The 26,351-nt window shown below is 42.5% G+C and overlaps 1 protein-coding gene across 2 annotated transcripts; it reads left to right on the plus strand.

Moving 5' to 3' along the window:
- The first annotated feature begins 62 nt into the window (after positions 1-62).
- Positions 63-26,349, plus strand: MED15 (mediator complex subunit 15). 2 transcript variants are annotated; one of them, XM_041719339.2, is made up of 18 exons: positions 63-273; positions 4,976-5,063; positions 6,228-6,279; positions 6,751-6,780; positions 7,945-8,160; positions 8,678-8,943; positions 10,360-10,737; positions 11,775-11,873; positions 16,593-16,712; positions 21,366-21,508; positions 21,822-21,949; positions 22,636-22,770; positions 23,165-23,228; positions 23,389-23,455; positions 23,930-24,090; positions 24,266-24,432; positions 24,570-24,668; positions 24,803-26,349. In XM_041719339.2, exons 1-18 carry the CDS (start codon positions 206-208, stop codon positions 24,937-24,939), a joined length of 2,418 nt encoding a protein of 805 aa, XP_041575273.1. In that variant the 5' UTR covers positions 63-205; the 3' UTR covers positions 24,940-26,349. The 2 variants fall into 2 exon arrangements, with proteins under 2 accessions (XP_041575273.1, XP_072792290.1); XM_072936189.1 differs by lacking the exon at positions 16,593-16,712.
- The last annotated feature ends 2 nt before the right edge of the window (positions 26,350-26,351 follow it).

Genomic DNA, 26,351 nt, shown 5'->3' on the forward strand with positions numbered 1-26,351 from the left:
CGGGGAGTAGTGCTCCCGGGCCGGACTACATTTCCCAGCGAGCCTCACACCGATCAGGCAGATCCCGCGAGTGTCGGCGCGGGTCGCTCCGGGACTCCATTTCCCGCGATCCCTCGCGCTCCGGAAGCGGCGGCGCGGCGGCTCCGCGGCGGAGGCCCAGAGCAGCGGCGGGAGGCGGCGGCGGGACGCGCTCCCGGGGGCCGCCATGGACGTGACCGGGCCCGAGACCGACTGGCGCAGCACCAGCTTCCGCCAGAAGCTCGTCAGCCAGATGTGAGTGACGGCCGCGGGCTCGCCGCCGGTAGGCCGCGCGCGGGCCTCGGCTCCTGCCGCCCGCGGGCCGCCCCGGGGCCGTGCCCGGCCGTGTCCCGCGGGGCCGTGTCCGCTCCCCTGGGGCCTTTCCGGCCCTCCCCGGCCTGGCTGGGTTCCTGCTTCCCGCTGTTTCCTCTCCCGGGGGGCCCTCGTTGCCAGGATTTGCCCAGACCCTGTGCTGGGTAACCGGGACTGCTCTTTGACTTAATTTTCCCGATCTTCCTGGTCTTTTCCTTTCTCCAGCAACACCGATTTCCTGCCCTGCTTGACACCATCTGGTTTAGGGCCGTGATTTTGCCAGTGTCCGTGATGTTGTGAAATTTGGCATATTCAGCCCTATGAAAATCACTGTTATGGGCTTGTGTCTGACTTTTGTGGGCAAGCATGAAACAAAATGCTGGTGGTTTAATGTGAAGTTCAGCTTGTCGCCTTTTCAGTTTTCCTGTGTGAAACAATTCAATTTCCTTGAATTACTTTGCAGCTCTGCAGGCTTTTTCTGTTTTTGGAAGGTGGTGAGCACAGAAGTGAAGCACTGTTCATTCTTTCTAATATAATGTTGGAGTGCTAATTCACGTGTACTTGAAGGGCTTGATATTCCCTTGTTGATTTTAACAATCAGTACCTAAAACTGGACTGGCTTTTTTATGACATATGAGTAGTGTGAGTGTTTGTGGGTTTACTACAATTAGGGTGCTGTTCCAGAATTAAAGTGTTGTAGTATTCCTTGAAGAAGTATGATGGTGTTTTTCCGTCAGAGCCACACAGACTTCCTTGGTGCTCACACGTGTGTCACTTTCTAAACTTTCTGTAAAGTCATTAATCCTGTTAGATTAATCCCTTACTTCCTCTCCTGTTCTACTGCTTTGGCCAAACAAGGAAACAGGAGTGCCTTTGAATGCTGTGTTGCTTTGAGGAAATAAACGTGAGTAAGCACATGCAAACCTAACACAATCAAACTCTTGAGTTTGTATTTACCCTGCAAACTGTAAAGTGTTTTCTCTAAGCAGCAAACTATGCTCAAAAATGTTTCAATGGAAGTGTACAACAAAGGATTAAAAAATTGCTACTACTGACCAAAAAATCTTTAAGCTTAATTGCCAAATGAAGAGATGTAATTAGACAGTAATGCTAAACTTTTAATACATGCCCTCTGTTTATTTTCTTTTACACAAGTGCACAGATGTCTCTGTACGATTTCTGTGCTTTTTATTACAAATGTAGTGACAATCTTTTTTTGTCACTTCCAGTTTTACAGGGTGGATCAGATATTTGTATTCATGGCCTTGTTTAAAAAGCAAACAAAACTGTTACTGGGATGACTGGGATGAGTTGTTACAGTGACTGCAGCAGACTTTTTTCTGCAATTACTGTGTGTTAGATGTCCAAAACCAGCCTGGCCTAGCTCCATGTGGCACTTGGAATTAGATGAAGCTAACCATAAGTAGAGTTTGTTGAATGAGAAATAAAAGCAATTTACTTGCTTAAAAAATCTGGAGCTCTCTATGCAACAAGTTCCTGTTTCTTTCCAGAAGCTCCCAGCTTTGTCATTACAGGCTGACATAGTAGGTGGAAGATGGAGGTAATTAAATATCTGGTGAATCACCTGCAAGTTTTTATAATCTGTGGGAAGGTTGTTCTGAGCAATTAGGGAAATACAATCTTAAATGTTTGTGTATCTTTCAGTTCATCCTGCAGCCAAGAGGTGATACTTGTCAAGATAAATGTTAACACATCTTGAACATGAAAAGCATGAAAGCACATAACTCTTTAGAGCTGCTGGATATAGGTGTCTCCACTTGTTGCAATTCCATACTTGGGTTTTCATTACAACACAGAATTGAAGTTTTCTGGCCTTTGGCTTTGTCTTTCAGGGGTGATGTTGTGTGAGTGACCATTTCAGTGTGGGCAGTGGGTATCCTGAGGAGTGTCTCAGTGCTCCATGTGCATGATTTGGATGTGGACATTTGGGAGAATTGTGCTTTGGATGTCCTGAGTCCAGTACGAGGTGCTGTGGGACTGCAGGCCCAAGCAGCACTTCCATATAGAGCAGGACTGAGGAAGCCTGGGCTCCAATGACTGAGGCTGAGGAGCAGCTTTGGCTTCTCCCAGGGTGTTCCAGGAGTCAGCAGTGATGTAGGAGTGTGGATAAATCCTTTTGCTTGCAGGGCACCACTTTATTCTGACCCTTACATAGCTCCAGTACACACTGGTGCCTTGGGAGTCTCCCTTCTGAAGGCCTTTCCTTAACATGTTTTTAGATGTTGGTATTGCCTGAAGGACAGGTCTGATCTGGGCTGTAAACTCAGTCTGTGGCTGTGTCTGGTTCCTGCCCTGAGAAGGGAATTGTGCTGAGATGTAGCTCAGCTGGTGTGATGGTCCCTGGCTTTGGGAGGTGCTGGCCCTGAATCTCCTTGTCCTGGTGTTTCACTGCAACAACTGATTCACACGGGGAGCTGGGCACTTTTGAAGAACATGTTCTGCAAGAATTTTCTGTTAGACCAGCTAGCCTGAGTCAGAATTTGCACATATTTGGGCTGGAAAGAAGCTTCTTAAGAGTGGAGGGGAAATTTCAGAAGCTGGAGTTGGTGCTGAGATCTGCCTCTTGTGAAACCACAACTCTGAGTGTTCTGCATGAAATCAGAAAGGCAGATTTTTAGTGCACATCCACACATTTACTGATGATACATTTACTAAGTGCTTACAAGGCAGATGGAGGTTGAATTTCTAGTTCCCAAAGTTTTGTAGAGTTGGGTGTTCTGCAGGGAATGTGCTCTGTGCTAAAGCCATGACTCTTTTTTAGCTGACTGCCCTAGTCTTTTAATGTAACTATTTTTATGTTGATTGCAGTTAAATATGTGAACAAGGAACAAGTTGTGTGTTCTTGTTTCTTCCCAGTCTAAACATTTATTGGAATGTTAACAAATAGGATGTGGAGAGCTTGGAGTGGCATTTTCAGTAATGCAGATGTAGTCACAATAATGCATCTTTCATGTTCTATAATGTCAAGAGGAAATTATCCATATAAAAGCAGATAATTTCTTTGCTGTGTATTTTTTCCAGGTTCCTGATACCATATTGATTACTGTCTCTATCACATCCCCTAAGTGCTACTTACGTGTTACTTTCTTTACTTGCCTCTGTGCAATCTTTGTCTTCTCTTTTTGTCTGCTCAGTTTTCAGTGCTCTCAACATGAAAGGCAGTGTCATTGTCCTGGGACTGGAAAGTTAAGGAGGATTCAGAGTAGTGGGGATTTAGAGACAGCCTTTCCAAAAACTAAGTGTGAAAAAAAAAAAGGAGAATTGGATATAGCTTCTTCCTCCACAGCAGAGCTCCTTTATGAGCAGTTCACTTCAAGGCTTGTTTGCCCATGGAGGAATAGTTACTCTGCATTATGTTCAGATTCTGCTTCAGTTTAGGTAAGCTCCATATATAAACAGCATTGTTTTGGTGGCTGCCAGACCCCACAAACAGCTTCCCACGAGAGGCTGCCAGCAGGTCCAGTGTGTTCTGTGTTAAAATCTGCAGCAGTTCAGCTGTGAGCTGCTAGTTTCTAGGTAAGGCTGTGAGTTGTGGCAGCCTAAGCTCCTGCATTTTGAGGCTGTAGCATCTGCTCTTCTCTTCTGAGACTCATTGAATTAATTCAGAAAGCTGAACCCATTTACTTCTTGTGCAAGCACCATTCCTGCTGCATGGGACGTTGTAGAAATTCAAGGGAAATAAACCTGTGGTGTCTCTTCAGAGTGGCTGAAACTTCCAGGGCTCACTGCCCTGACATGCATTCAATGTAGGGTAGCTGCTGGTGCAAGGCAGTCACCAAGAAATAACTTTCTGATATGTTAATTACAAAATGAAAGTATTTCCTGATCACTTGTTTGTGGAATTTAGTCTGTAACTACCAAGCTGCTTTAACAAAGAACAGGTTTGGCAGAGAAGTTTCTGAGAATGCCTAGAGGATTGGAACAGAACTTCACCTGGCTGAACTCCTTGTTTTAGGATGGCTTTCTTTGCATGTTCCATAGCTGAATTGAATTGCTACTCTTTGATGTCCTGAGAATGCCCTTTCTTTTCCACTCGTGTCCCGTCCCACCCTGCCCATGGCTGTGCCTCTGACCTCCTCTGTCCCTAATCCATGCTCCCACTCATTGTCCTCACTCACTGGTTCAGCCTCTGTGCCTTTGGGCAACCTGTATTTTGTTTTATTCTTCCACCTTATGTTTAGAGAATTCTTTTGGAAAATTCTGATGCTAGGAATTTCAATCTCATTGTTTGCCAAACATGGATTACATTAATCCTGCCATTTAGTTTTTCTCAATTAAGTCCTGGTATTTTGTCAAAATAATACATCAGGCAGTAAAATTATGACTTGTTTAGCAGTTGGTCTTGAATTCCTGCAAAGAATATTTGTGTTGCCTTTTAGAAATTAGTTGGCTTTTTTCTCCATTATTTGAATAAACTTTATAGGGTGGCAGTTTTAAGTAATATGTGGTGGTGATTTGGTTTGGTGGGTTTTTTTTGTTTTGTGGTGGATATTTGGTTTTTTTGTTTCCTTTTAATCTATAAATGAGAGAGGGGTAAAAGCACAGACCTTTCTAACTATGGGAAGTATTTGTAATACCCTCAATTAAAATCCAGCCTTGTCTTTTTCCCCTTTTTTTTTTTCAGTGATGAAGCCATGAGGAAAGCTGGTGTTGCTCATAACAAATCTAGCAAAGATATGGAGAGCCATGTGTTTATGAAGGCCAAAACAAGGGTAAATCTCTATTTGCTTCCAGAAGTTATTGAGTGTCAAAAGAAGTTTGGAATTAACTGCAGAAATAGCAAAGCCAGCGCACTTAAAAATACAGATTTATTTGAAATTTTGATTTATATGTGCTGCTTCTTTTACCTTGAGGGGAAGTGAGGAGTTCTGTATCCAGCAGATGCATCAAACTGGCCTTAGTGCAAGACAGCTTTGCTGATGCTGCAGTGTTTCCTGCACATATGGAACCACACTTTTCTTACCTGAATGTCTGTATGTAGTGAATTGCATGGAATTTCCTTTACCTACAGTGTAGCACCATTCCAGTTTGGTGTCAGAAAAACCAAAGATATCAATAAAAAGGCTCTGAAAAGAGTAACCCCAAGGGAAGAGCTGTGGTCTCTGTGAAAGTCTGGCTGTAATGTACAATTCTGCACTCTCATCAAAACCTAAACTTCTTCCCTGGAGCTGTGTTGTGAGAAATTGGATACTGTTGCTGTCTCCAAATGAAGCATGTTTGAAATAGAACCTGTCTTGGTGAAAATGTTACAATGCTCATGTCACAAATCTGCACCCCCTGTTGGCATCCTCCCTGCTGGGTTGTTTCATGGGCAGGAAGGCTTGTCTCAGCCCTCTGCAACTTCCTACAAATCATAAAGCACACTTAGAAAATATTTCAAGGAATATTTGTCTTTTCACTTCTGACATTTCTGTCATGTTAATTTTCCAAGTTATTAATTTACTTGTAATATGAATTTAGCTTTAGAAGAGTTACTGTGGTACAAATGTGGCATAATTCAAGGACTTAAATAATTCAGTGTGCAGAGTAAGCAGGTTCTGTCCTTACAAAAAACGAATTATAGTGGATAAGACGTGGAAAATGATGTTGGTTTATAATGCTTGCATTTTGTGGTCCTGTTAGTGTGGCTGTCAGGGAGGTTCTTTCCTGTGAATTTTGTGGTTTCTTGGCGTTCTTGTACCATCAACCCCAATGACGTATTAGTGAAAATATTCCTGGTTCATAAACAGGCTGTTCTTGGAAGTGAACTGCTCTGAAGAGCCCACACACATTGTAGAGTAAAATCCAGTATGTTGAGGAAGAATACCGAAGAACCAGAAAGTAATGGTTATTCTGTTTTCATTTCTTTTGCTAAAATACTCATTTTTCACCTCTAGGAGGAGTATCTTTCTCTTGTGGCCAGGCTTATTATCCATTTCCGAGATATTCGTAAGTAATTTTTTAGTTTTGGTTTTATTTTCTTCTCAATTGTGGTTTCTCATTGAATCATCATGAAAGGGGAAAAAAAAAAGTAAATTCTAGGGCTTCTGTGTGTGATTCTGCATGCGATTCTTAAAAAATTGCTTAAAAAATCTTCCTGTAGTGTACATTCCTAATTTATAAATACTATTTCTTTTACACATCATGTATAATTGAAAAGTATTTGAGAAATTATTTAAACTTGCTACTTTTCCTCCTTCCTAATTTTTTCTGTATCTTTGCTTTCCTTCCATTTATTATATAGAATTCTGATTACCAAATTGGCTTAGGTTAATGTATTTTATTAGAGCTACAGTAGATAGTAGTTTTTTAAAATTTATTTTTAAAACTATGATGTGAATATCTTTCTTGTAGAGAGTATATCCAGAAGGCCAATGTGACAATATTAGCAAAGATGATTAATCATTTTTTTCTTTGCAGACAATAAGAAATCTCAAGCCTCAGTCAGTGGTAAGAGTTCCTTTTTTGTTGCTGTTTTCTTCCTTCCCTGTACTCTCCTTTTCTAAATAGAACAGCTTAGACATCAGGGCTGTGGTCACTGAGAATAAAGCATCTGTGTGTTCCCCAGCTGGGATATTAAATGGTGCTGGGGTACAGGAAGGGAAGCATGACAGTCTTGGAGTTGTTCAGTGGTGAGGATGACAGGCTTGGCAGTGCTTTGGGTGTAGCACAGCAGACTTGTTTGTTCCCCTGTTTGTACTTCTGTCAGCTCACAGCAAGAAGGTTCAGGAAAGCACGAGAGATTGAAAATAATCTCCTGCTGAGCAGCCCAGGTTCCTGTCTGTTGGCTGCTGTGGCTCCCCAGGACTTGCACCAGAGGCAGAAATATTTGTGGGGCCATTTGGTGAGCTTAGATCTGATCCTGGCTTCTGCCTGTGTGCTAATTCTCACTGCAGTGGATGTTAGGGACATAGTATAGTCCTATGGTTTTATCCCTACAGCCAAATGTGCACTCTGTGATTGATTAACATGCAGTCTGGCCTGCTGGAAATTATTTTATGAATATTCTTAAGAAAGGTGGTGTGTGTTCTGTACCTGATTAATATTGCTTCTGTACCCCGTGTTGTGTTTTGACCTTTTGAATTGTCTTTTTCTCTCTAACTTCACTTTTCTGTGTGCCCAGGATTCAGATTGTGATATGTCATGGAAGGCATAAATTAATTCAGTGCATAATAACAGTGATGTTAGAGGGGGAATAGCAAAGTACATCCTCTGGTCTGAGCATTGCTTCTCTGACTTGAGGAGGAAGATTCACAGTGGGACGCTCTTGGCTTTTGAGGTTAAAAGCTTTATATCCTCATGGAGTTTTGTTGGCAGCTTGTTTTGACTTGTGTATAAAATTGGAGATGGCTAATAAGTTCCTTTTCTCTGATGTATTTAAATCTGTGTGGAACTTCACGACACTGGAGCACTTTAAATCATCTCTCTCTCTTTACAGAGAGGCAGAGATGTGCCAGAAGCCTCACAGGCAGGGCAGTGAATCTGAGCTTGTCAGGGTATTGGATCTAATCATGGCCTGAAGTTGCCAGATCAGAGAGTGGATGATGGAGAGCAGGGGATTCTGGAAAAGCAGTTGCATGGCTGGCTGCATATCCGTGCCTGTTTTCTTTGCAGATCCGATGAACGCCCTGCAGAATCTAACTGGGGGTCCCGCCGCAGGGGCGCCTGGCATGGGCATGGCTTCCCGAGCTCAGGGGGCACCAATGAGTGGCATGACAGGCCTTGGGCCAATGGCACAGCAGATGAGTCTCCCAGGGCAGCAGCAGCCTCCTGGAACCTCGGGAATGGCCCCTCATGGGATGCCTGGTGTCTCTACAGCTACTCAGCAGAGTAAGTGTTGGGTTTGCTTCAACCACTGAAGTTGTTAGATCACCTTTTCGGTAATAAGGCCTTTGCCCAGGGAAAAGGTGCTGAAGAGGTGTCACACTTCTGGCTAAATCAGCCAAGTGAACTGGGGAAAGAACTGATTTCAAGTACTGCTACCTAATTGGATAAATGTCTCCCTTAGTATGGCCAACACAGTGTAGCTGTTGTATGAGCAAATTCTCCTTTCATCATGTCAGCTTCAGAACATTGTTTTTGTACAGCTCACCTATGTTTACCATGGTACAGTGCTTCCTGCTGGTGACCTCAGTGCACATTTCTTCCTGCACATTTTCACTTTCTTTACTTACTCTCAATGGAGGAGGAGTGAATTACAAGTTGGTAGTACAAATTGTAATTAATTCTGCTGTTAATGTGCCCTATTCATTTAGAGAAGCAAAAGTATATCCTGCTAAGGAAGGACATGAATTAATCTCATGTTATTTGGGTATCATGTTTTAAGTACAGTCTATCTCGTCTTCAGCCCAGCTTCAGCTTCAGCAGATAGCTCAGCAGCAACAGCAGCAGCAGCAGCAGTTCCAGCAGCAGCAGGTGGCCCTGCAGCAGCAGCAGCAGTTCCAGGCCCAGCAGTCAGCCATGCAGCAGCAGTTCCAGGTGCAGCAGCAGCAGGCGGCGGCCGCTGCGGTGGCGCAGCAGCAGCAGCAGCAACAGCAGCAGTTGCAGGCTGTCCAGCAGCAGCAGCAGCACATGCTGAAACTGCAGATGCAGCAGCAGCAAAACCAACAGCAGGTGATGACATACAGCTACGATGGCAAATGTGATCAGTGTGCTGGCTTGAAAGGAAACCAGTGGGAGATCCCAAGTCAGAACTACAATTTAATGGGAAAATTAAAATAAAATGCAGTTGTATAAAACCACTGCCAGAGTCAGAACAGGAGCTGACCCACTGTGGGTCAGGGAGGTGGCAGCAGTCCCATCCCAGGGTGGCTCAGCCCTCCTGCAGTGCCAGCTGTGCTTCTGCTGGAGCAGGATCCTGCACAAGGGGGAGTTTTCCTCTGGAGCTCCAGGGCTGGGGGAGATGGGCCTGGGCTCCTCTGGGAATGCAGTGGGAAGAAAGCTGCTCCTCTGGGAATGCAGTGGGGAAGAAAGCTGCTCCTCTGGGAATGCAGTGGGAAGAAAGCTGCTCCTCTGGGAATGCAGTGGGGCAGAAAGCTGCTCCTCTGGGAATGCAGGGGGCAAAGGCTGCTGTGCTGTTCCCAGGTCAGATTGGATCCAGGTAGGAATTCTTGGCTCCCCTCCTGGGCACAGCATCTCCCCATGGATGATGGAAATTTCTCAGCCATGCAGGGACACTCAGTGGCCACGAACAGGAGAGATCTCCGGGAGGGAGGAGGAGTTAAAGAGCGCTGTCCTACCTATTTTTAACAGATGGTAATAGAATACACATATTTGGTTACATCTTGCATTGCAACCTATGACAATCAGTTATTTGTCAGGTGAGGCTTGGCTTGTGTAGAACTATCAGCTCTGCCTGTTATTAACAAATTTCCACTTTAGGGGAGGGCTTCAGGTTAGATTGGCAAGTTAATTGACAGCAGTATATCACATGCTAGAGGAAAAGCTTTACAGATGTTTTGTTGCTTTCTTCTGTCATAGCAATAGGGAATGAAAATCTTTGTCTCTTTCTTTTTATAAATGTCAGGATAGTCTTTCATTCTGACAGAAATTGGGAAAGAATAACCCTTGAATTACTCTACCAATAGTGGCTGTTTTGTCATTGTGTGACTAATGTGTTGACACTTTAAAAATGTATATATACACACACACACACATATATATATATATATAATATCCTTAGGTACTAAAGCAAGGGGGAAAACTTCAGCTGTCATATTCTTGTGCATTTTTTGGTAAGGGGTGATTACAGAATCTGTATCTGAGCCCATTTGTACAGGAGAAGCTGATGGACTTCACCTTTGATTTTAAAAGTTATGGGAAAGCTTCTAATGCGGAATACAGGCTATTTAACCATTTAGGGTTGAGATATACGAGGGATGAGTGGATAAAAAGGTTAGGCTTTCCCTTTGGGCTTAAAACACCAATCTGAGGTATTAGGATTCTGTTTACTTTTGGTTTATGCTATAAAAGTAACTCTGGTGTTGCATTGCTGGAAGCTTTAACATCCTGGCTTTTCCTGCTTTTCAGATGCAGCAGCAACAGCAGCAGCAGCAACTGCAGCGGATTGCTCAAATGCAGCAGCTGCAGGCAGCACAGGTCATGCAGGCACAGCAGCAACAGCAGCAGCAGCAACAGCAGCAGCAGATACCACAACAACAGATACAGCAGCAACCACCTCAGCAAGTCATGCAACAGCAGATGCAACAGATTCAGCAGCAACAACAGCAGCAACAGCAGCAGCAGCAACAACAACAACAGGTTGCTCAGGCACAGCAGTCTCAACTTCCACCACAGTCCCAGCCTCAGCCCCAGCCCATGGTATCTCAGCCTCAGGCAATCTCAGGACAAATTCCCAGTCAGGTTATGCCTGTCACTCTCACACCACAGCAGTTAAAAGCTATGCAGGTATGGGCCAGTGATCAGCTGGTTGTTGATTTGTTATGTCCATCTAGAGAAATAAAACATATCTGACTTTTGCTAATAATCAAGTAGGAAAACCATAACTTTTAAGAGCTCTGCAGTTAGCAAGTACAGGGTGTTTAAAGGTTTATATCTGGGCCTGCCAGTAGAGAGCAGTTTTTTCTTAAGAGTTTTGGAAATCTGTGGAAACTATTGATGCAGCTGATATTTAAAAAATTATCTCTTGTCTCATTCTTGAATGGATAAGTGAAAAGAAGAAAAGAAACATACTCTGGTTAAAGAAAAATTACCTTCATGCAATTTGCTTTTCTAGAACATGAGCAAATGCCTTGAAGTGTTCTAGACTGCAGCCAGGGTTAGCTCTCTGCCATGCTGGCTGTGCTTCTGCTGCCATGTTGGGAGGTTTTGGTCACAGTTTAATCCTGCCTTGAAGAGAAGGTGGGCAAGACAATGGTTTTACTCTGTTGAATCTCTTGCTGGGTCATCCTCTTAATGGTGCAGCTTTTTGAAGAGTTAGAGTAATTTTTATCTTGGCTGCATAGGTTACTGTTGAGCCAAAGCTCAGACCTGTTTTTCTTTGGGCCTTACTGGGGAGGAGTGTCAGCCACACTTCAGAAATGGATGAGTTTATACTTCCACTTTGTGGTCCTACCAGCTCAGCTAGGAATAGTTAAATGTCATGATTGTCACGCTGACAGATGTAATGAATTTCTAATCATTTGAAATGCTGAAATTTTTGGCTTGCCAAAAATTAAAGTGCTATTATTTTTATATATAAGACTTGATAGTAGGGGTAAGAAGTGCAAGAAGTTGTTGAATTGGGTGGCCAATCTGTGGGAAAACTATTTTAAATGTTTTAAACATGAGAACTTGTTTTCACACAAAAAAACCCAATTTTAGTTGGTGAGGCTGGTCTTGTCTCCATACTCCTCTTATTGAGCATCGTCAGTGCAGTTGAAACAGGAGTGTCATACCCTACTCAGGTATGAGTGTTTACTTTGGGTTTTGTTCTCCTGCTCTAGGTAAGAGCTCAGCTGGTGCAGCAGCAGCAGCAGCAGGCAGCAGCAGCAGCAGTGCAAGCAGCTCAGGCCCAAGCTGCTCAGATGGGAGCTTCAGGGCAGGTAAGGGCCCAGGGGCCAGTGGCACAGGTCACAGGCCTGTGGCAAGTGCATGCTAGAGATGAGCATGGAGTTGGGTTTCTGGTGGTTCCTGGTGAGGGTCTGACATTGGTCATCCCCTGCATAAAGGGGATATGGTCTTCTCTGCTGTTTCTCCTTTGCCTGGAGTCAGAGGCAGGATTTCATTGCCCACCTCTCTGTGCATGCTCTCTGTCCCAAGTAGGTACGAGTGTTGCCTGTACTGACACAGGAATGCACATGAATAAGATGGTCTCCTGTGGGCACACTACAAGTCTGACTGTTGGTACCTGGAGTGTATCACCTCTTCTTTCATTAAACTCTCCTAGGTGACTGCTTTGTTGTGTAAACTGATTTCTGTACTGTGAATCTTTGCCTGCTATCTTTAATCACATGTGATTTACCTTCCATCTTCATGTATTGACTATAAAAAAAATAGTATAGATGATGAAATCTCTCTGCACTCCCCTTTCAGTCCTTTCATCTTTCATTCTTCTTCTGAGTGAAATGGGCAGTAGATCTAGATGCTCTTGTTCTGGATGTGAATTGTGAAGAACAAATGGTGTGTGTCACAAGTGCAGAGTTACATTAAAAAAAGAAAAGTGCTGGGTGAAAGCTTGTTGTCTAACATGGTTTTTTTATCCTGCAATATACACCTGTAGCCCCAGTGGTTGTTTCTTGATGTGTGTCTGGTATGAAGGAGACATGGGGAAAAAATGGGGAATGACTTGAGCTGAACCTCTTATCCCATTTTCCACAAAAATATGGAAGTCTTTTGTGGCTTACCTGTGTAATGTTTCATATAGAGGCATTTTGCAGACATGGGTAAGTACAAATATCACCACTCTGTAGATTAATAGAGAGGCAGACAGATGAAATGAGGCTGACTAGGACTAATGGCAGAATTATTTTTGTATACCCAGACATTCCATGTTTTTCAAGCACCATTTTCCATTCAGTGTGCAAGTAATTTTATAGATTCAGTAGACTGTGATAGCAATTGCTTCTCCTATGTGCATCTCCCAGACTTGTATCAGGGATAGTGTCTTGTACCACGGTAACTCTCAGCTGGCCACATCCTTGTTGGTGTGGCCAAGTTCTGTTTCTGAATTGCTCCTTTGGCTGTGTCAGTGTAACACAGGATGTAAAAGCTGGGCAGTGGTAAGTACAGTTGGGACAGTGCTGGCAGCAATGCAGAATTCTCTTTCTACAGTTGAAATGTGAATTAAAACTTGTTTGTTTCTTAAATAATTTCCAGGTGGGAGCTGCAGGGACTTAGGCTGACTGGAAGGAGACTTTTTCCCTTGTTACTAACTTTAGTCAACTCTGAAGCAGATGGACTGTGTTTATGTAGAGTCAACTTAATTCTTGCCCCTTTAGTGACTTCATGTGCCAGTGGCTTAACAGCACAGTGCATTTGAAAAGCTCTGGGTGATACCATGGTTGACAGCCAGTTTTGTATTGCAGCTTTATCCAGTCCTGTGTGGGGATTGCTCTTTATCTAGCACATGTGGAGTTGGAATATTCCACACATGGGCTTTATTCCACTGATGTTCATGCCAGTGCAAGATGAGTCTACCAAAATTCACCTACCACTATGAAGTCCAATAACTAAGTGGGTTTCTTGTACTTGTCTAAATATTTGCTGTATATATTATTACAATGCAGCTTCAGTGTTGAGAGTGTGTAAGGATTTTCTTTACTTTATAAGAAGTCTCTTTTAAGACTAGATTTTTGCTTTCTATTTAGTACATTTTTCAGTAGCACCAGCATTTTTAATAAATCTGCCTTGATTTCTTTATTTGGTTCAGGTGAGCTTTTTTTTATAAACAAACCATATCCTAATCTTTGCTTGTTACATTTAAACTTAGTCTTTAAGGGCTTTCAAACTGGGAACTTTGCTTGCTATGTCTGCATTTTTCCTTTTCCATAAAGTTTCTGTAAATCCTTCCTACACAAAAGGAAAAGCAGTCCCAGGTTTAAACATGTGAGAAGTTCTTCTCTGAAGTTATAAAGACACCACACAGATCAATGTTACCCTGCTCCAGTCCTTGTGGGCATGTAACTCACAGGGAAGCTCACAGCAGTAGTGTCCCAGCAGCCAGAGACCTACACAAAATGCTTGCAGCACCAAGGAAAAAAGATCTGTAATCAACTGCAGTTAAATATGAGTAAATTAAGTCCCTGTTCTGGTGCAGTTCCTTCAGGTGCTCAGAATGCAGAGTGGCTGATGCTGATTGAAAATTAGAGCTGCCTTTAGTGCAGTGGCACTGTATGTACATGTGTGCACCAGAAGCTGTGTATTTATGGAATGCTCAATGTTTGGATGTTAGATAAAAGAAATTTACAGGTTCTGGATTCTATTTGTTCTATTCCACTTCATTTTTATCATATGATGGGCTTTATAGTTTACTTTGGAGGGAGATTTTCTTGCTCTCTGATTTATCTCAATTTACAGGGTCTGGAATTTTACCTCATAAGAATCAATTTCACTTGTGGAGGAAGATATGTGTTCAGTTAAAATCTTTCTCAAAAGTACTTAAATATTTCTGGCTGTCTTATTTTATGAAAAGAGTAATTCCTTTATGGACATACTGCTTTGGAGCCCCCTTTCCTGATTCCTTTATCAAAGGATCACGGGTTTTGTAAATATAAATGAGCTGCAGAATGGGGGGATTGCTTTTGTTAAGAGAGTGGAATTGATGTCATGGGTAAATTTCCTTTACAAAGCACACACTTAAAAGAATACAAGAACCCAAAATTGTAAGCTTGAGCACTTGTTTGACCAACCACAATACTATAAACGGCTGAAAGCCTTTGAATTGAGTTTGTCATGCTGGTGTTCAGTGGTTTGCCAGACACTTAACCTGTGGATATTCTTCTAATTTCCTTTGCCTCAGTGGAAGTAATCTAAATCTTCACATTTTGGTGGTGTGGCTTCAGAAACATGGCCAAGATGAGACATGTGGATCACCATAACATGCCTGGGATTCCACAGCTCCAGAGATCTGTGTGCATTCCCGAGGGTCTAAGATGGGGTGATTGTACCTGAAAGGATATTCCCCTCCCACCCCAGCAACTTCCCCCTTTTTTTTGGTTTTGTTAGGGTTATGTTGCTTCACCAGCTCTCATGTTGATACTGTAGCTCTTCACTGCACTCCGTAGCATCCACCTGTGCTCCGTGGCAGTGCTGGGTTGTTGTGTTTGCTCTGGCAGCTGCTGCATGCTGTGTGTGCACGTGTGCATGTGTGTGTGATGTCTGAGGCACTCCCCTTTGTTCCCCTTTTGAAATCCTGTCTCTGACCATCCCTCTTTGCCTGGATGGAATGGGACTGCATTGCTCTGATGTTGTGAACTAACAGCTGTGCTGAATTTGACACTATTTTCTTTATCAGTTATTGCTTTCCTTTTTCAGTCTTGCTATGTTGTATTTAATTTTATTTATTTTTAACAATTGTAAGCACATGCATTCTTTGACTTTCTAGAGATGTGTTGCTGGCTGCTTCAGTCCATTTACATAAACACCCAGCAGGAATGCCCCAAACCATTTACAGGAAGGAGACTGCATAATCTCTTAGGGTAGTTAGGATTGTGTAGGTTCCTTGATAACATGTAAGCCAGGAAAAAAAGGTAGCCCAGAGAACTTTACTGTAGATCTTTGAAGTCCCAAACAGAAGCTCTGTTACTGTAAAGTAAAAGACTAAGTAAATCTACCAAAGCTACCTGAATACTACCTCAAATGTATGCTGTATTTGTTGTAAATTCTCTGTATGTGAGGTAATATAAAATTTTATAGCAGAGGGCTATACAGATATAAAAAATTAAATATTTGTGGCTCATGCAGGCTGATGGTTTTGAAAGGTCTTTTTAGACACTGCAGAGCAGCACAGTCCTAATACTATTTTAAAAACAAAATTTGATTCTAATGCTGACCTTTATCATTTACCCTGAATGATTGTACTTTAGGGTGTGCTCACTCTATATAGTTGGAGAATCAAAAAACTTGAGGAAGATCATGGACTCAGAAAAATATAGTAGTAGAGGAATAGGTATTTGTCCAAATGATGGTAATTTAAAAAGTATACTTGACTTAGTGTGTGGGTTATAAAAGGGAAATAGATTTTTCAAACCTGGAAGTCCTTATAGTTGTGCATAGGTTGGGCTGGTGTGAAATCTGCTCACTGTGGAGCAGTGCACTGACAGCTGCTGTTGAGCTGTCTGCCAGAGTGTCCTGTACCAGGTGGCATGGCCAGAACTGCTAAGCCCTTGGAGCCCACAGTGGCAGAAGGCACACCAGAAACCTGTGGCATTATAGAGCTGCTTAGATGGAGAGCTCCTGACAGCAATCTCTGAGTACTTATTTCCAAGAATTTCAAGATGTCAGGAAAGATTTAGGAAAGGCCCTTGATGGAAATGACAGGATAGTCAACCCTTGACCCACAGATCTGAGACTGTATATGGGCTCTGTCAGGATACCAGGAGTTCATGAGGTGCTCTCTGAAAATGGATAGGAGGAGTATAAAAAGGATAAAGTTGGATTTCCAAGCCAGCAGGTTAGGTTAACCTTTAGAGAAAAGCTCACTAACCTTCCCTTCATGCTCCCCCTCCCCAGTTCCCGGAGGCTGCATGTGCTTCTCATCCTGCCAGTGCACTGCATTTCTTGTTTTGCGATTACTTTTGTCTGTTGTCCCTCTGTCCTCAAAGATGATCACCGCACCCATGGCCCGAGGTGGGATGCAAATCAGACCGCGGTTCCCGCCTACCAGCGCGGTGCCTGCTACACCACCGAGCTCCATGCCCTTGGGCGGACAGCAAATGCCACAGGTATTTACTGGGTCACGGCGCATTGTGTCAGCAACTGTGCAACCTTCACTGCCTGCTGCTGCCTTTCCAGCAACGGGACTGCTCACTTTTGCATCAAACAATGAACTTGCTGCTCTCACTCAGGCTGTTGGTGTGTTTAGGTTGTGTTTTTTAAGGATTCTTTTTCGTTTTAAGTAGTAGGTTTTCTTGGGATATCAAATAAAGCATTTTAAAAGTGGGAGAGATCTTTATTTTAACATTTAAAACTTTGCTGTGTTCAGAATTGATTCATGACTCAAATTAAAGGTCCACACTCCAAGAGGGTGCATTTCTGAGTGGTGCAACTCAGCACTGCAGTGTACCTGGCTGAGTTGTGTCCAGGACCTTGCTCGGCCTGTGTTCATGCTCTGTACAGGTGCTTCTTGTGCTTTGGTAAACTTGGCTCGTTCCAGTTTGAGCAGCTTCTTGGCATGGTATTTTCTTTCATGGCTGTGTAGGAGGAATTGCCAGAAGGATTCCACTAGTACCTGCATCAGAGAAGATCCTGTGTAGGCAGGCTGGCAGCTCCTATCCAGCTGTTGCTGGAAAATGCATGAGGTCAGAGCACTTCATTTCTTCTCAGGAGTTTGCAAAGGTAGTGACAGTGACCAGAAAGATTCTGCAGTCCTAGGCAGACACATCTGTTGTCATTTCTGGTTGAAGATGGATGGTGATTTCAATCCAGGACAGTGTGTATCTGTTAACTGACAAAGCCCAGCCATAGCTGTGGAGTCAGAGAGCAATTTACTTTGTGCTTTGGTCACTGTAGCAGTTAATATTGACTGAGATAATCATCTCCCATTTCAATATCCACAATATTTGAGACTTTCCCATGGATATTTAAGTATTAGTTTTGCTTCTGTTTAATACTTGACTCATAGCAAAAGGCTTCTAGTTCAAGCATTTAGTGCCATAGGGTGATCTTTGAGCACTGCCATTGTTACTGAGGAGCTGTGACTTCTGACACCACTGAACTGCTCTTCAGGAAGTGCTGTCAGGAGCATGCCAGGGGTTGTGAAAGTGATGGAGAGGCTGAACAACAACTGTCAAAGCAGAGGAAGAGAAATTTTTCATGAGCAATGATTGTAGTGAAAATGGCTCTGAAGCAGGTGCTGGGATCAGTGAGTGAGTCATGGTTTGCTGGTGGCTGGAAGCAGATTTTGGAGGCAGTCTGACCTGCCATATAATTGACAGCTCTGGACCAACATGAGTCTCTAGTATTATCTGCCAAAGCACTTTGTTCAGGTTCTAGGTAGATAAGAAATTAGAAGTGTTGTCTTTTACATCTCTTAATTTTATAAAATGCTAAACTGCTACTGCCTGCTGGGTATAACTTCCTGGCCATCAGAGCCCTTGCAGCTGTTCACAGTGGGAGTGAAGGGCTGTAGCAGATTTGTGGTTATTAATCACTCATTTAAGAGCATGTCTTCTCCTTGACTGTAGTAGCAAAATCCATTTAGATGTGGTGATAGGCAGTTCAGGGTGTATTTTCTCTTTAGAAAAGAATCCTGGTGTTGTACTGAAGAATGCTTTTCAACAGAAGGACCAGATATGATATCAATACCTTGTGGCTATTTATTTTTATCCCATAAGACAAAACGGTCTGGCCTTTTTTATCACAATACTCATTGGATTCTCCAGTGAGTTTATTTGTTTGGTTGGATTTTTTGCTTCCTACAGTCTTTTCAAACAAAACAAAAAATTACTGATATGAGGTTTTATTCCACAATCACCTGGTGTTTTGATTTGCAAGAGAATTAGAGCTGAGAGCCCTTACCAGCCTTATCTCCTGAGTGCTGTGTGGTGCCTGAGACTCAGCAAAATGAAAGTAGAACTCATAGCTGGGTTTATCTTCCAGGACAGTGCTCTGAACACTAACAATAGCTCTGGTTTAGAGGATGTAAATGCAAACTTGTATTATGCAAGCCTAAGTACCTTTTGGGTGAGACTGCAGAAAATTAGAGTACAGTGTCATGATGAGGTCACTGAAGAGTCACAGGGCAAATCATGCTCAGTGGGCTGTAGTAGCTGTCCATGGACATGCTTTTATGTGCAGAAATTCATATCCCTCACTGAAAAAATGCCTACTTGGATTTCCTTGTGTCTGTTGAAGATGCAGGGTATGCAAATGATCAGTAACCATGGCTTAACTCTGGAGCTGAATGAATTCAATGGAGTTAAAACTCTGGAGGAGAGGGGTCTTGTCTTTTGGGTTCATAGCTATTTTTGTAATGTGTTTATTTGTTTTTCTTTTTTTTTTTTTTTTAAGCCTTCTTTTTACTCAGAGTCGGCTGCAAAGAGCATTCCCTAGAAGTTGAAATTTCATTAAATTGTTACAATCTTAATCTTTATCCTACAAACAATGTAGAAACCTAAATCTGAAATAATCTTTAAACCTGTTCTGAAATGATGTAGCAAATGAACTGCAGTCAAAAAAAACCAAGGCAGTAAGTTCAGAACTGCACACTTCTGAATGCATGTTTTTGAAAATGGCATCATTTTGCTTACTATACATTGGCCTTTGCTGTTCTGAAATGAAGGTGGCAGAGAGCAAACCTGGAGAAGAGGAAATCTGTTTGCCTGTGCAAGTATTTGGATGAGGAGGGGTAGTGCAAAAAAAATCCGTTCATCCAGTGCTTATGTGCACAGTAAATGCTCCATATCCTTTTCTTCACTTTCTGCAGCATTTGTAAATAATTGTAAATCATATCCTTGGTGCAGAATTACACACAGAAACTTAAATCTGGCAGAAAACCTAATGAAATCTTTCTCCTTCCTTCCCAAAACACAAGGATTTAAGTATTCAGAAGTCCTTTTTTGTAACCAACTTGAGACACTTAACAGGGGCTTGATTTTCAGGAAGTGATAAACCACTCCAAGTGGTGTTAGTCTGACTTGATGAAAAATGTGTGCAGTGTCCACATGAGTAAGTTCTAAATCACTTGCTGTCTAATAGCACATTAAATAGACCTGTGAAGGATCAGGGAATGCTCTTTGCAGTGTCCATCCTAACTTCCTTCCAAACACAGTGTCTGCAGGAGGCAAACTGCTTTTCAATCTCAGAAATGCTTTTCCAACTGTTGAGGAGAGACATGCTGTTAAAGAATCCACCTCCTTTGGAAAATAGAAGCCCAGTAGTTGTTGATTATGGAGAAAAGGAAGATATTGTATAATTTCAGCCTCAGTTGTTCCAGGTATTAACTTTGTGTGAGAGGTTGCAAAGGTGCTGGGGTTATTGAAGATTGAAAAAAAAATCATAGTACGTCAGGCTGCATTTGGTTTTGAACTATTCTGTAATGGGTGATAAACTAGTATCTTCAAGATAAATAGTTTTGCACTGAGCTGGGGGATTGTTTGTGCCTTTTTGGGGGGAATGTGACCTTTTGCACAGCTGTGGGATGTGGGATGTACCAAGCAGAGCATTTCCTGTTGTAGTCAGTGTGTCCATGCAAAGGTAGAAATGCAATACCTTTCAGTGTGCTAGATATCATGTTCTCTGCATACAGTTGGGTTATTTAGATGGATATTTAACAAGAGAGTGAAGGGCAGCACCAATCTGCAGTGCCTGTGATGTGCCTGGGACTGTGGATTTCTGGAACCTTTGCTTAAAAATGGTTTAGACTGAGGGAAAGAGTTGTTAATTCAAAGAGGCTAACCAGAGACTTACAGAATGGACACATGGGTTAAAGAGCCACAATCTATTGCCTCTGCAGGCTAATTCCATTTATCTTTGTATGTACTTATTTACAGCCTCAAGTCATAAGAACTCTGTGCATGTGCCTTAAACAAATGTGATCATTCAATATATGCATTACTATCCCATGCCTCTGCCATTCCACAGGTTTTCTTGTTTGGTTTTAAGGGATTAAGAGGAAAAAAGTGTATGAGAACAATATGAGAAGTTGCTGAAATTTTGGTGTTCATCTGGCTCTGGCACTGTAGAGTGTACAGAATAAGTTTAGTTGTTTGGTGCTCTTCTGGAAATGCTCTTACTTGCCTTTTTGTCCTTTAGGCACACCTCATCATTCTCCCAGGGTCAGGAAGCTACTTAATTTTTTTTTTTTCCTCCCAGCTGTTTAGTTTGGAGTTTCTATCTCCACCCAGATTTTCAGAACTCAATATTTAAACAAGATGTTGGTGATTTGGCTTACCTAATTTTTTTCTTACTTCTTCCTAAAGAAAACTAGTTGAGAAGCTGCAGCTGAGTCTGACAGACCTTTTGAAGACTGTAATTAAAATGTCTAAATAAGGAGGGGGTTCCGACTCTTAATTATCAAGTGGGAAATGTCTTTTCTTCCTGCTCTTCTTTAGTTCTAATAAAGTACAGGTTTTTCACATGGCACTTCCGACATTGTAATTGCAACATGATGGTTTGGGCAGTGAAAAATAATTATACAATTAATTCAAGCTCTGTGCAGTTTTAATGGTTTCTGCTGAAGTTGATAAGTTTTACTGCCCTGAGAGCTTCAAGAGTGATACAGGTGGGAGTGTCCTTATGGGGGAGAAAGGAAACTAATGCTTTCATTTCTTGTAGGCCTGAGGATACATTTCTCTCAACAGGTAAAGCCTTTTAGTTAGGTTCCCGTGCTCTGCTCCCTTTTGTTGTTGTTGATGGTATCTTTTCCCACATTCCAGGTCAGCCAGAACAACATCACCATGATGTCATCCCCATCTCCTGTCCAGCAGGCTCAGACACCCCAGTCCATGCCTCCACCCCCACAGCCCCAGCCATCCCCTCAGCCAGGCCAGCCAACTTCCCAGCCAAACTCAAATGTCAGGTGAGCCCCACTGCAGCTTCTGAGCACTTCTGTCAATGCCCTAAGTGTGAGGTTCTCAGAAACATTCCATAACCTTACTCTGTTTCCATTGAAGTGAATGAATTTTAATACCAGCTCCACTGGGAGCACAGGTGAGACTGTGTTGAATTCACTCTAAAAACTCACATTTTACATAAAGAATCTGTGTATGAAATCTCACCAGGACAGAACTACAGACAGCCATAATGATGCTTACTAAAATCATACCTGCTTACAGGCTGATGATCCTTCCTTGTCAGATTCTGGCAGGTTTAATTTTATGCTTATTTTTCAGCTCTGGCCCTGCCCCATCACCCAGCAGCTTTCTCCCCAGTCCATCTCCACAGCCATCACAGAGCCCAGCAGCTGCACGAACACCTCAGAACTTCAGTGTCCCATCCCCAGGTCCTTTAAACACTCCAGGTAAATAAACTCAGAGCTGTACTGCACACCATGGATTGTGTTTTGGTAACTGTAATAATTCCTGGGAAACCTGTTATTTTTGGCACAGTTTAAACTTGCAAGAGCTCTACGCAGCAGGTAGTGAACATGTCACATACACCAAATAACACAACTGCTTGGATTCCCAAATCAAAATCCACCGAAACCTCTTTTCTCATCACTGAACTGTCTAATGGGTGTACTCTGGCACTTGGCACTTCCCTCCCAGACAGAATAAGCAGTTTGTGATACTGTCAATGGAGGTCACATACTGCCTCCTTCTCATACCATTTTTGTGTGCTTTACAGACAGAAAAGGATCCACTTAGCAAAAACTGCTGTGAATTTTTTGTGTTTATTTAATGCTTAAAGTATCAGAGTGAAGGCAAAATAAAGACCTAGAAAATGGGTATGTGGAACTTGGGAACTTTTCAGAAAAAAATGTGTTAAGTGGGAATTACTCTTCTGCCCATAGAACATGTTATTTCCATACAGAAAATAGAGACTGGGCAAACACTCAAACTATGGAGGGTATCCAGTTATGGATTTGGATATTTGACACAAGCTACACTGAGAGTGCCACTTTTCAGATCAAGGTTCTGAAATGTGAGAATAATGTTCTGCAGTATCTTTTATCAACCTGTGACATGCAGTCTTCCTTTTTGCCAGGAAATCCAAATTCTGTCATGAGTCCAGCCAGTTCTGGTCAGTCAGAGGAGCAACAGTATCTGGAAAAACTCAAGCAACTATCAAAATACATCGAGCCACTCCGGAGGATGATCAATAAAATAGATAAAAATGAAGGTGAGGCTTCCTGTATTCCATGCATTTATCTGTCAGCTCCCTTATCTGCTGAAAAAAGCAGTACTTTGTCTTTTGTAATGATTTCTCTTCCAGGGATTAAAAATGTCAGAGCTATTCTTTCTTGCTTCTAACTAAAGACTTTAGTGTGAGGAATGGGCAAAACCCTTATCCTTAAATTCTCATCAGGCTTTTTTTTTTTTTTTTTTTCTGATGGTTTTGAAACATGTAGAGTTCATGCTTTGGATATACTTAGGATTAGATGAAAGATTTTTAATCTTTACTACTTCCTTTAGTATTGGCTCATGTTTTCATTTTTGACAGTGTGCTGTATTTTTGTCTGCAAGAATGGAAGCTTTTCTTGTAGCCAGTGTTTGTGTTTCTGATACTGTTTCAGATAGGAAGAAGGACCTGAGTAAAATGAAGAGTCTCTTGGATATCCTGACTGACCCCTCCAAACGGTAAAATTTCCTGTCAGTTTTCCCAGCTATTCCAGAAATCTGCTGTTAGCGGCCAGCCCTGTTGCCACTGAGGCTGTCCCTGCGGCTCAGACAGCAGAAACACTTCAGCTGAGGTGCCTGCTTGGTGGGTGATGTGGGTGAAATTTCTCCTCTTCCTCAGGTGCCCCCTGAAGACGCTGCAGAAATGTGAAATTGCTCTGGAGAAGCTGAAAAATGATATGGCTGTGGTATGTAATGCTTTGGGCCAGCAGAAATAAGCAACTCATTCCAAAAGGTTTTAAGGCTTGGCGGGATCATTTTTACAGTTTTTATAACTCATGCTGTTAAAACTTCAAGTAATTGGACAAAAGAAGAGAACAGGAAAAAACGGGCAAGCATTTACTTCATGTAAGTCACCTGTGTGTGTCTTTTAACTGAATTTCAATTTCTTGTGCTCTGTGCCAAGACTTGAATTCAATTCCTTCTTTGGACTGTGGCTAATTTCACGACAGCCTTCCTAAACCAAATTGAGTATGGTTTGTTTTCTTTTTTTTTTTTTTTTTTTTGCTTTATTCCTCCTTTAATGTTACTATGTACAATTTTGAGAGTCATTTGCATTTCACGCCTTGGAAGTTTACTGCTATAAAATTTTTCAGACTCAACAGTAGATATTTCTATTTCTGGTGACAATTAAAGGAGGAGGGGCTTCTGTTGTGTTTCAGCCTACTCCACCACCTCCCCCAGTGCCCCCCACCAAGCAGCAGTACTTGTGCCAGCCCCTCCTGGATGCAGTTCTGGCCAACATCCGCTCCCCGGTCTTCAACCACTCCCTGTACCGCACGTTCATGCCGGCGATGACGGCGATCCACGGGCAGCCCATCACGTACGTACCACGGGCTGCTGCCTGCCCAGAGCTCCTCCCCTGAGCACAACGCCTCTGCAGAGACCACTAAACAACAGATGGGTTTGTGGATGGGGGTGACCTGTACCTTTTTACCTTTTCTTTTTTCACGTGTGAAATATTTAACAAGGCCTTTTGCGGGCTGTGTTGTACGCAGGGCTCCTGTTGCTTCCCCTCGGAAAAGGAAATATGAAGAGGATGAAAGACAGACCATCCCAAATGTCCTACAGGGAGAGGTTGCAAGGTTAAATCCTAAGTTCCTGGTGAACCTGGACCCTTCACACTGCAGTAATAATGGCACAGTTCATCTCATATGCAAGCTAGGTAAGAAGAAGGGGGGAGATGTGCAGTCTGGTTCCTCCTTGAGGTTCACAGGCTAGAAATCAAGCTCAATTATGCACTAAAAGTCTCCTGTCTGGCAAGAAATGCTCTGCTCTGATGGAAGTGTGTTTGCCTTTTAGATGACAAGAATCTTCCAAATGTCCCACCACTCCAGCTCAGTGTTCCTGCAGACTATCCAGATCAGAGCCCTCTGTGGATAAAGAACCCCAGACAGTATGGTATGACATTTGTTGGGCATGTGCATGTGGCAGTAGTGGGGAAATGTGAACACCTAATGTTGCTCTTTTATTTTAGTGTTTTCCATATGATTTTTATGACAACTTCCTTTATCTGTTATCTCATTTTTCTCCAGCAGCCAATCCCTTTTTGCAGTCAGTGTATCGATACATGACTTCCAAACTATTGCAACTTCCAGACAAGCATTCAGTCACAGCTCTCTTGAACACCTGGGCACAAAGCATCCGTCAGGCCTGTCTCTCTGCTGCATAACAGCTCACCTCCTGCAGCATGAAGCCAGAAAGAAACCTCTCAATCAACAGCTGGCCTCTTCCACATGCCACTGGAAAACCACAGAGTGGGGAGGTTCCTTCAGAAGAAAGAAGCCTTATGTTGTTTTGTTTCTAGGTTGTCAGGTTCACTAGAGAACCTGATGTTAGACTTAGCTTTCGTGCTTTCTATCTTCTGCCTCTGTGGACTTTTGCCAGCATTTTCAGATATACAAAATGTGTATATATGGTTCTCAAGACTGTATTTAGGATGAGTTTTTATTGTCTTCTTAGAGAAGAAATTATTTGTGGACTTCCATCAGGGAGTCTGGTATAAGAGGGGGTAGGGAAAAATGCCCTAATTTGCTTCAAAATATGCTCAGTGCCAGTATTTCTTTCACACTGTATGTTTTGTGACCTATATACTGCCCCAGAAATAAATTAGCTGCAACTCGAATGTGCTTGCAAACTTGCCAGTAGGTGCAGGAAATATTTCTGACTATGGGATAAATTACATCCTTTTAAGAAAGGCATCCCTCAAATATGTGAGATAAATCTGCATAATTATACTTGGGGGTGGGAATGTGGAATCAAACAGAGGAAAAAAGGTTTCATTTTATAAAACCTTTTATAGCTTATTTTAAATACAACTTTGTGTAAACGGTTTTTGGTTAGCGTGGACCACCTTTCTCACTCCAACAGAGTAAGGGTGATGAGAAAGAAGAGAAACTCATGTGCACACTGACTTCCTCTATAAATTCAGTAAATGTGTACATACAGATGGGGGGGGAACCAACAGTATAAAGGCCAGTCCAGCAGGTTTGTAGCTGCATTTCTTCTTTTCAGAGTCTTTGTGAGGCACCTGGCTTCCAGTGGGAGTTAATCCAGTGCACTGAAAATGTTTCTATATTACAGCAGTTTTTTAAAACAAAAAAGGCAAAAAACATCTCAGGAGTAGAGCTGACAACTAATCCATCGTGCCTTCGACAGTGATGGGCACTCCAGTCAGTCATCAGCTGCCTTTCTGTTGGCACTTTGAATGAAAACATTTACCACAAGTAACTCTAATGCATTTTTCATATTTCCCCATGTGTCTAAGTTGCTCCTTTTTAAGTTCCTGGTGCAGGAGAATTTCAAATATCAGATGTTCCAATTATATCCTGCCCCATCTCTCTCTGTATTGTGCAGCAAAATGTAAAGAGTAGCTGGGCTCTCTTACAGTAGTGTCAAGAAATTGCTGTGACCTCTGTAAATCCATGTGGTGTCATCAGTTTTAGGATGTTTTTAAATGTGGGTACTTAGTAAGCACTGACTGAGGCAGCAGAATGCTGTCAGTATTTTGTACCTGAGCAAATGCATTATCTGTTTGTTTCTACTGTAATAAATTTAATATTATTCCTGTGTTGGATGCTAACA

Source organism: Taeniopygia guttata, chromosome 15, assembly GCF_048771995.1.
Source record: "Taeniopygia guttata chromosome 15, bTaeGut7.mat, whole genome shotgun sequence".
NCBI lineage: Eukaryota > Metazoa > Chordata > Aves > Passeriformes > Estrildidae > Taeniopygia > Taeniopygia guttata.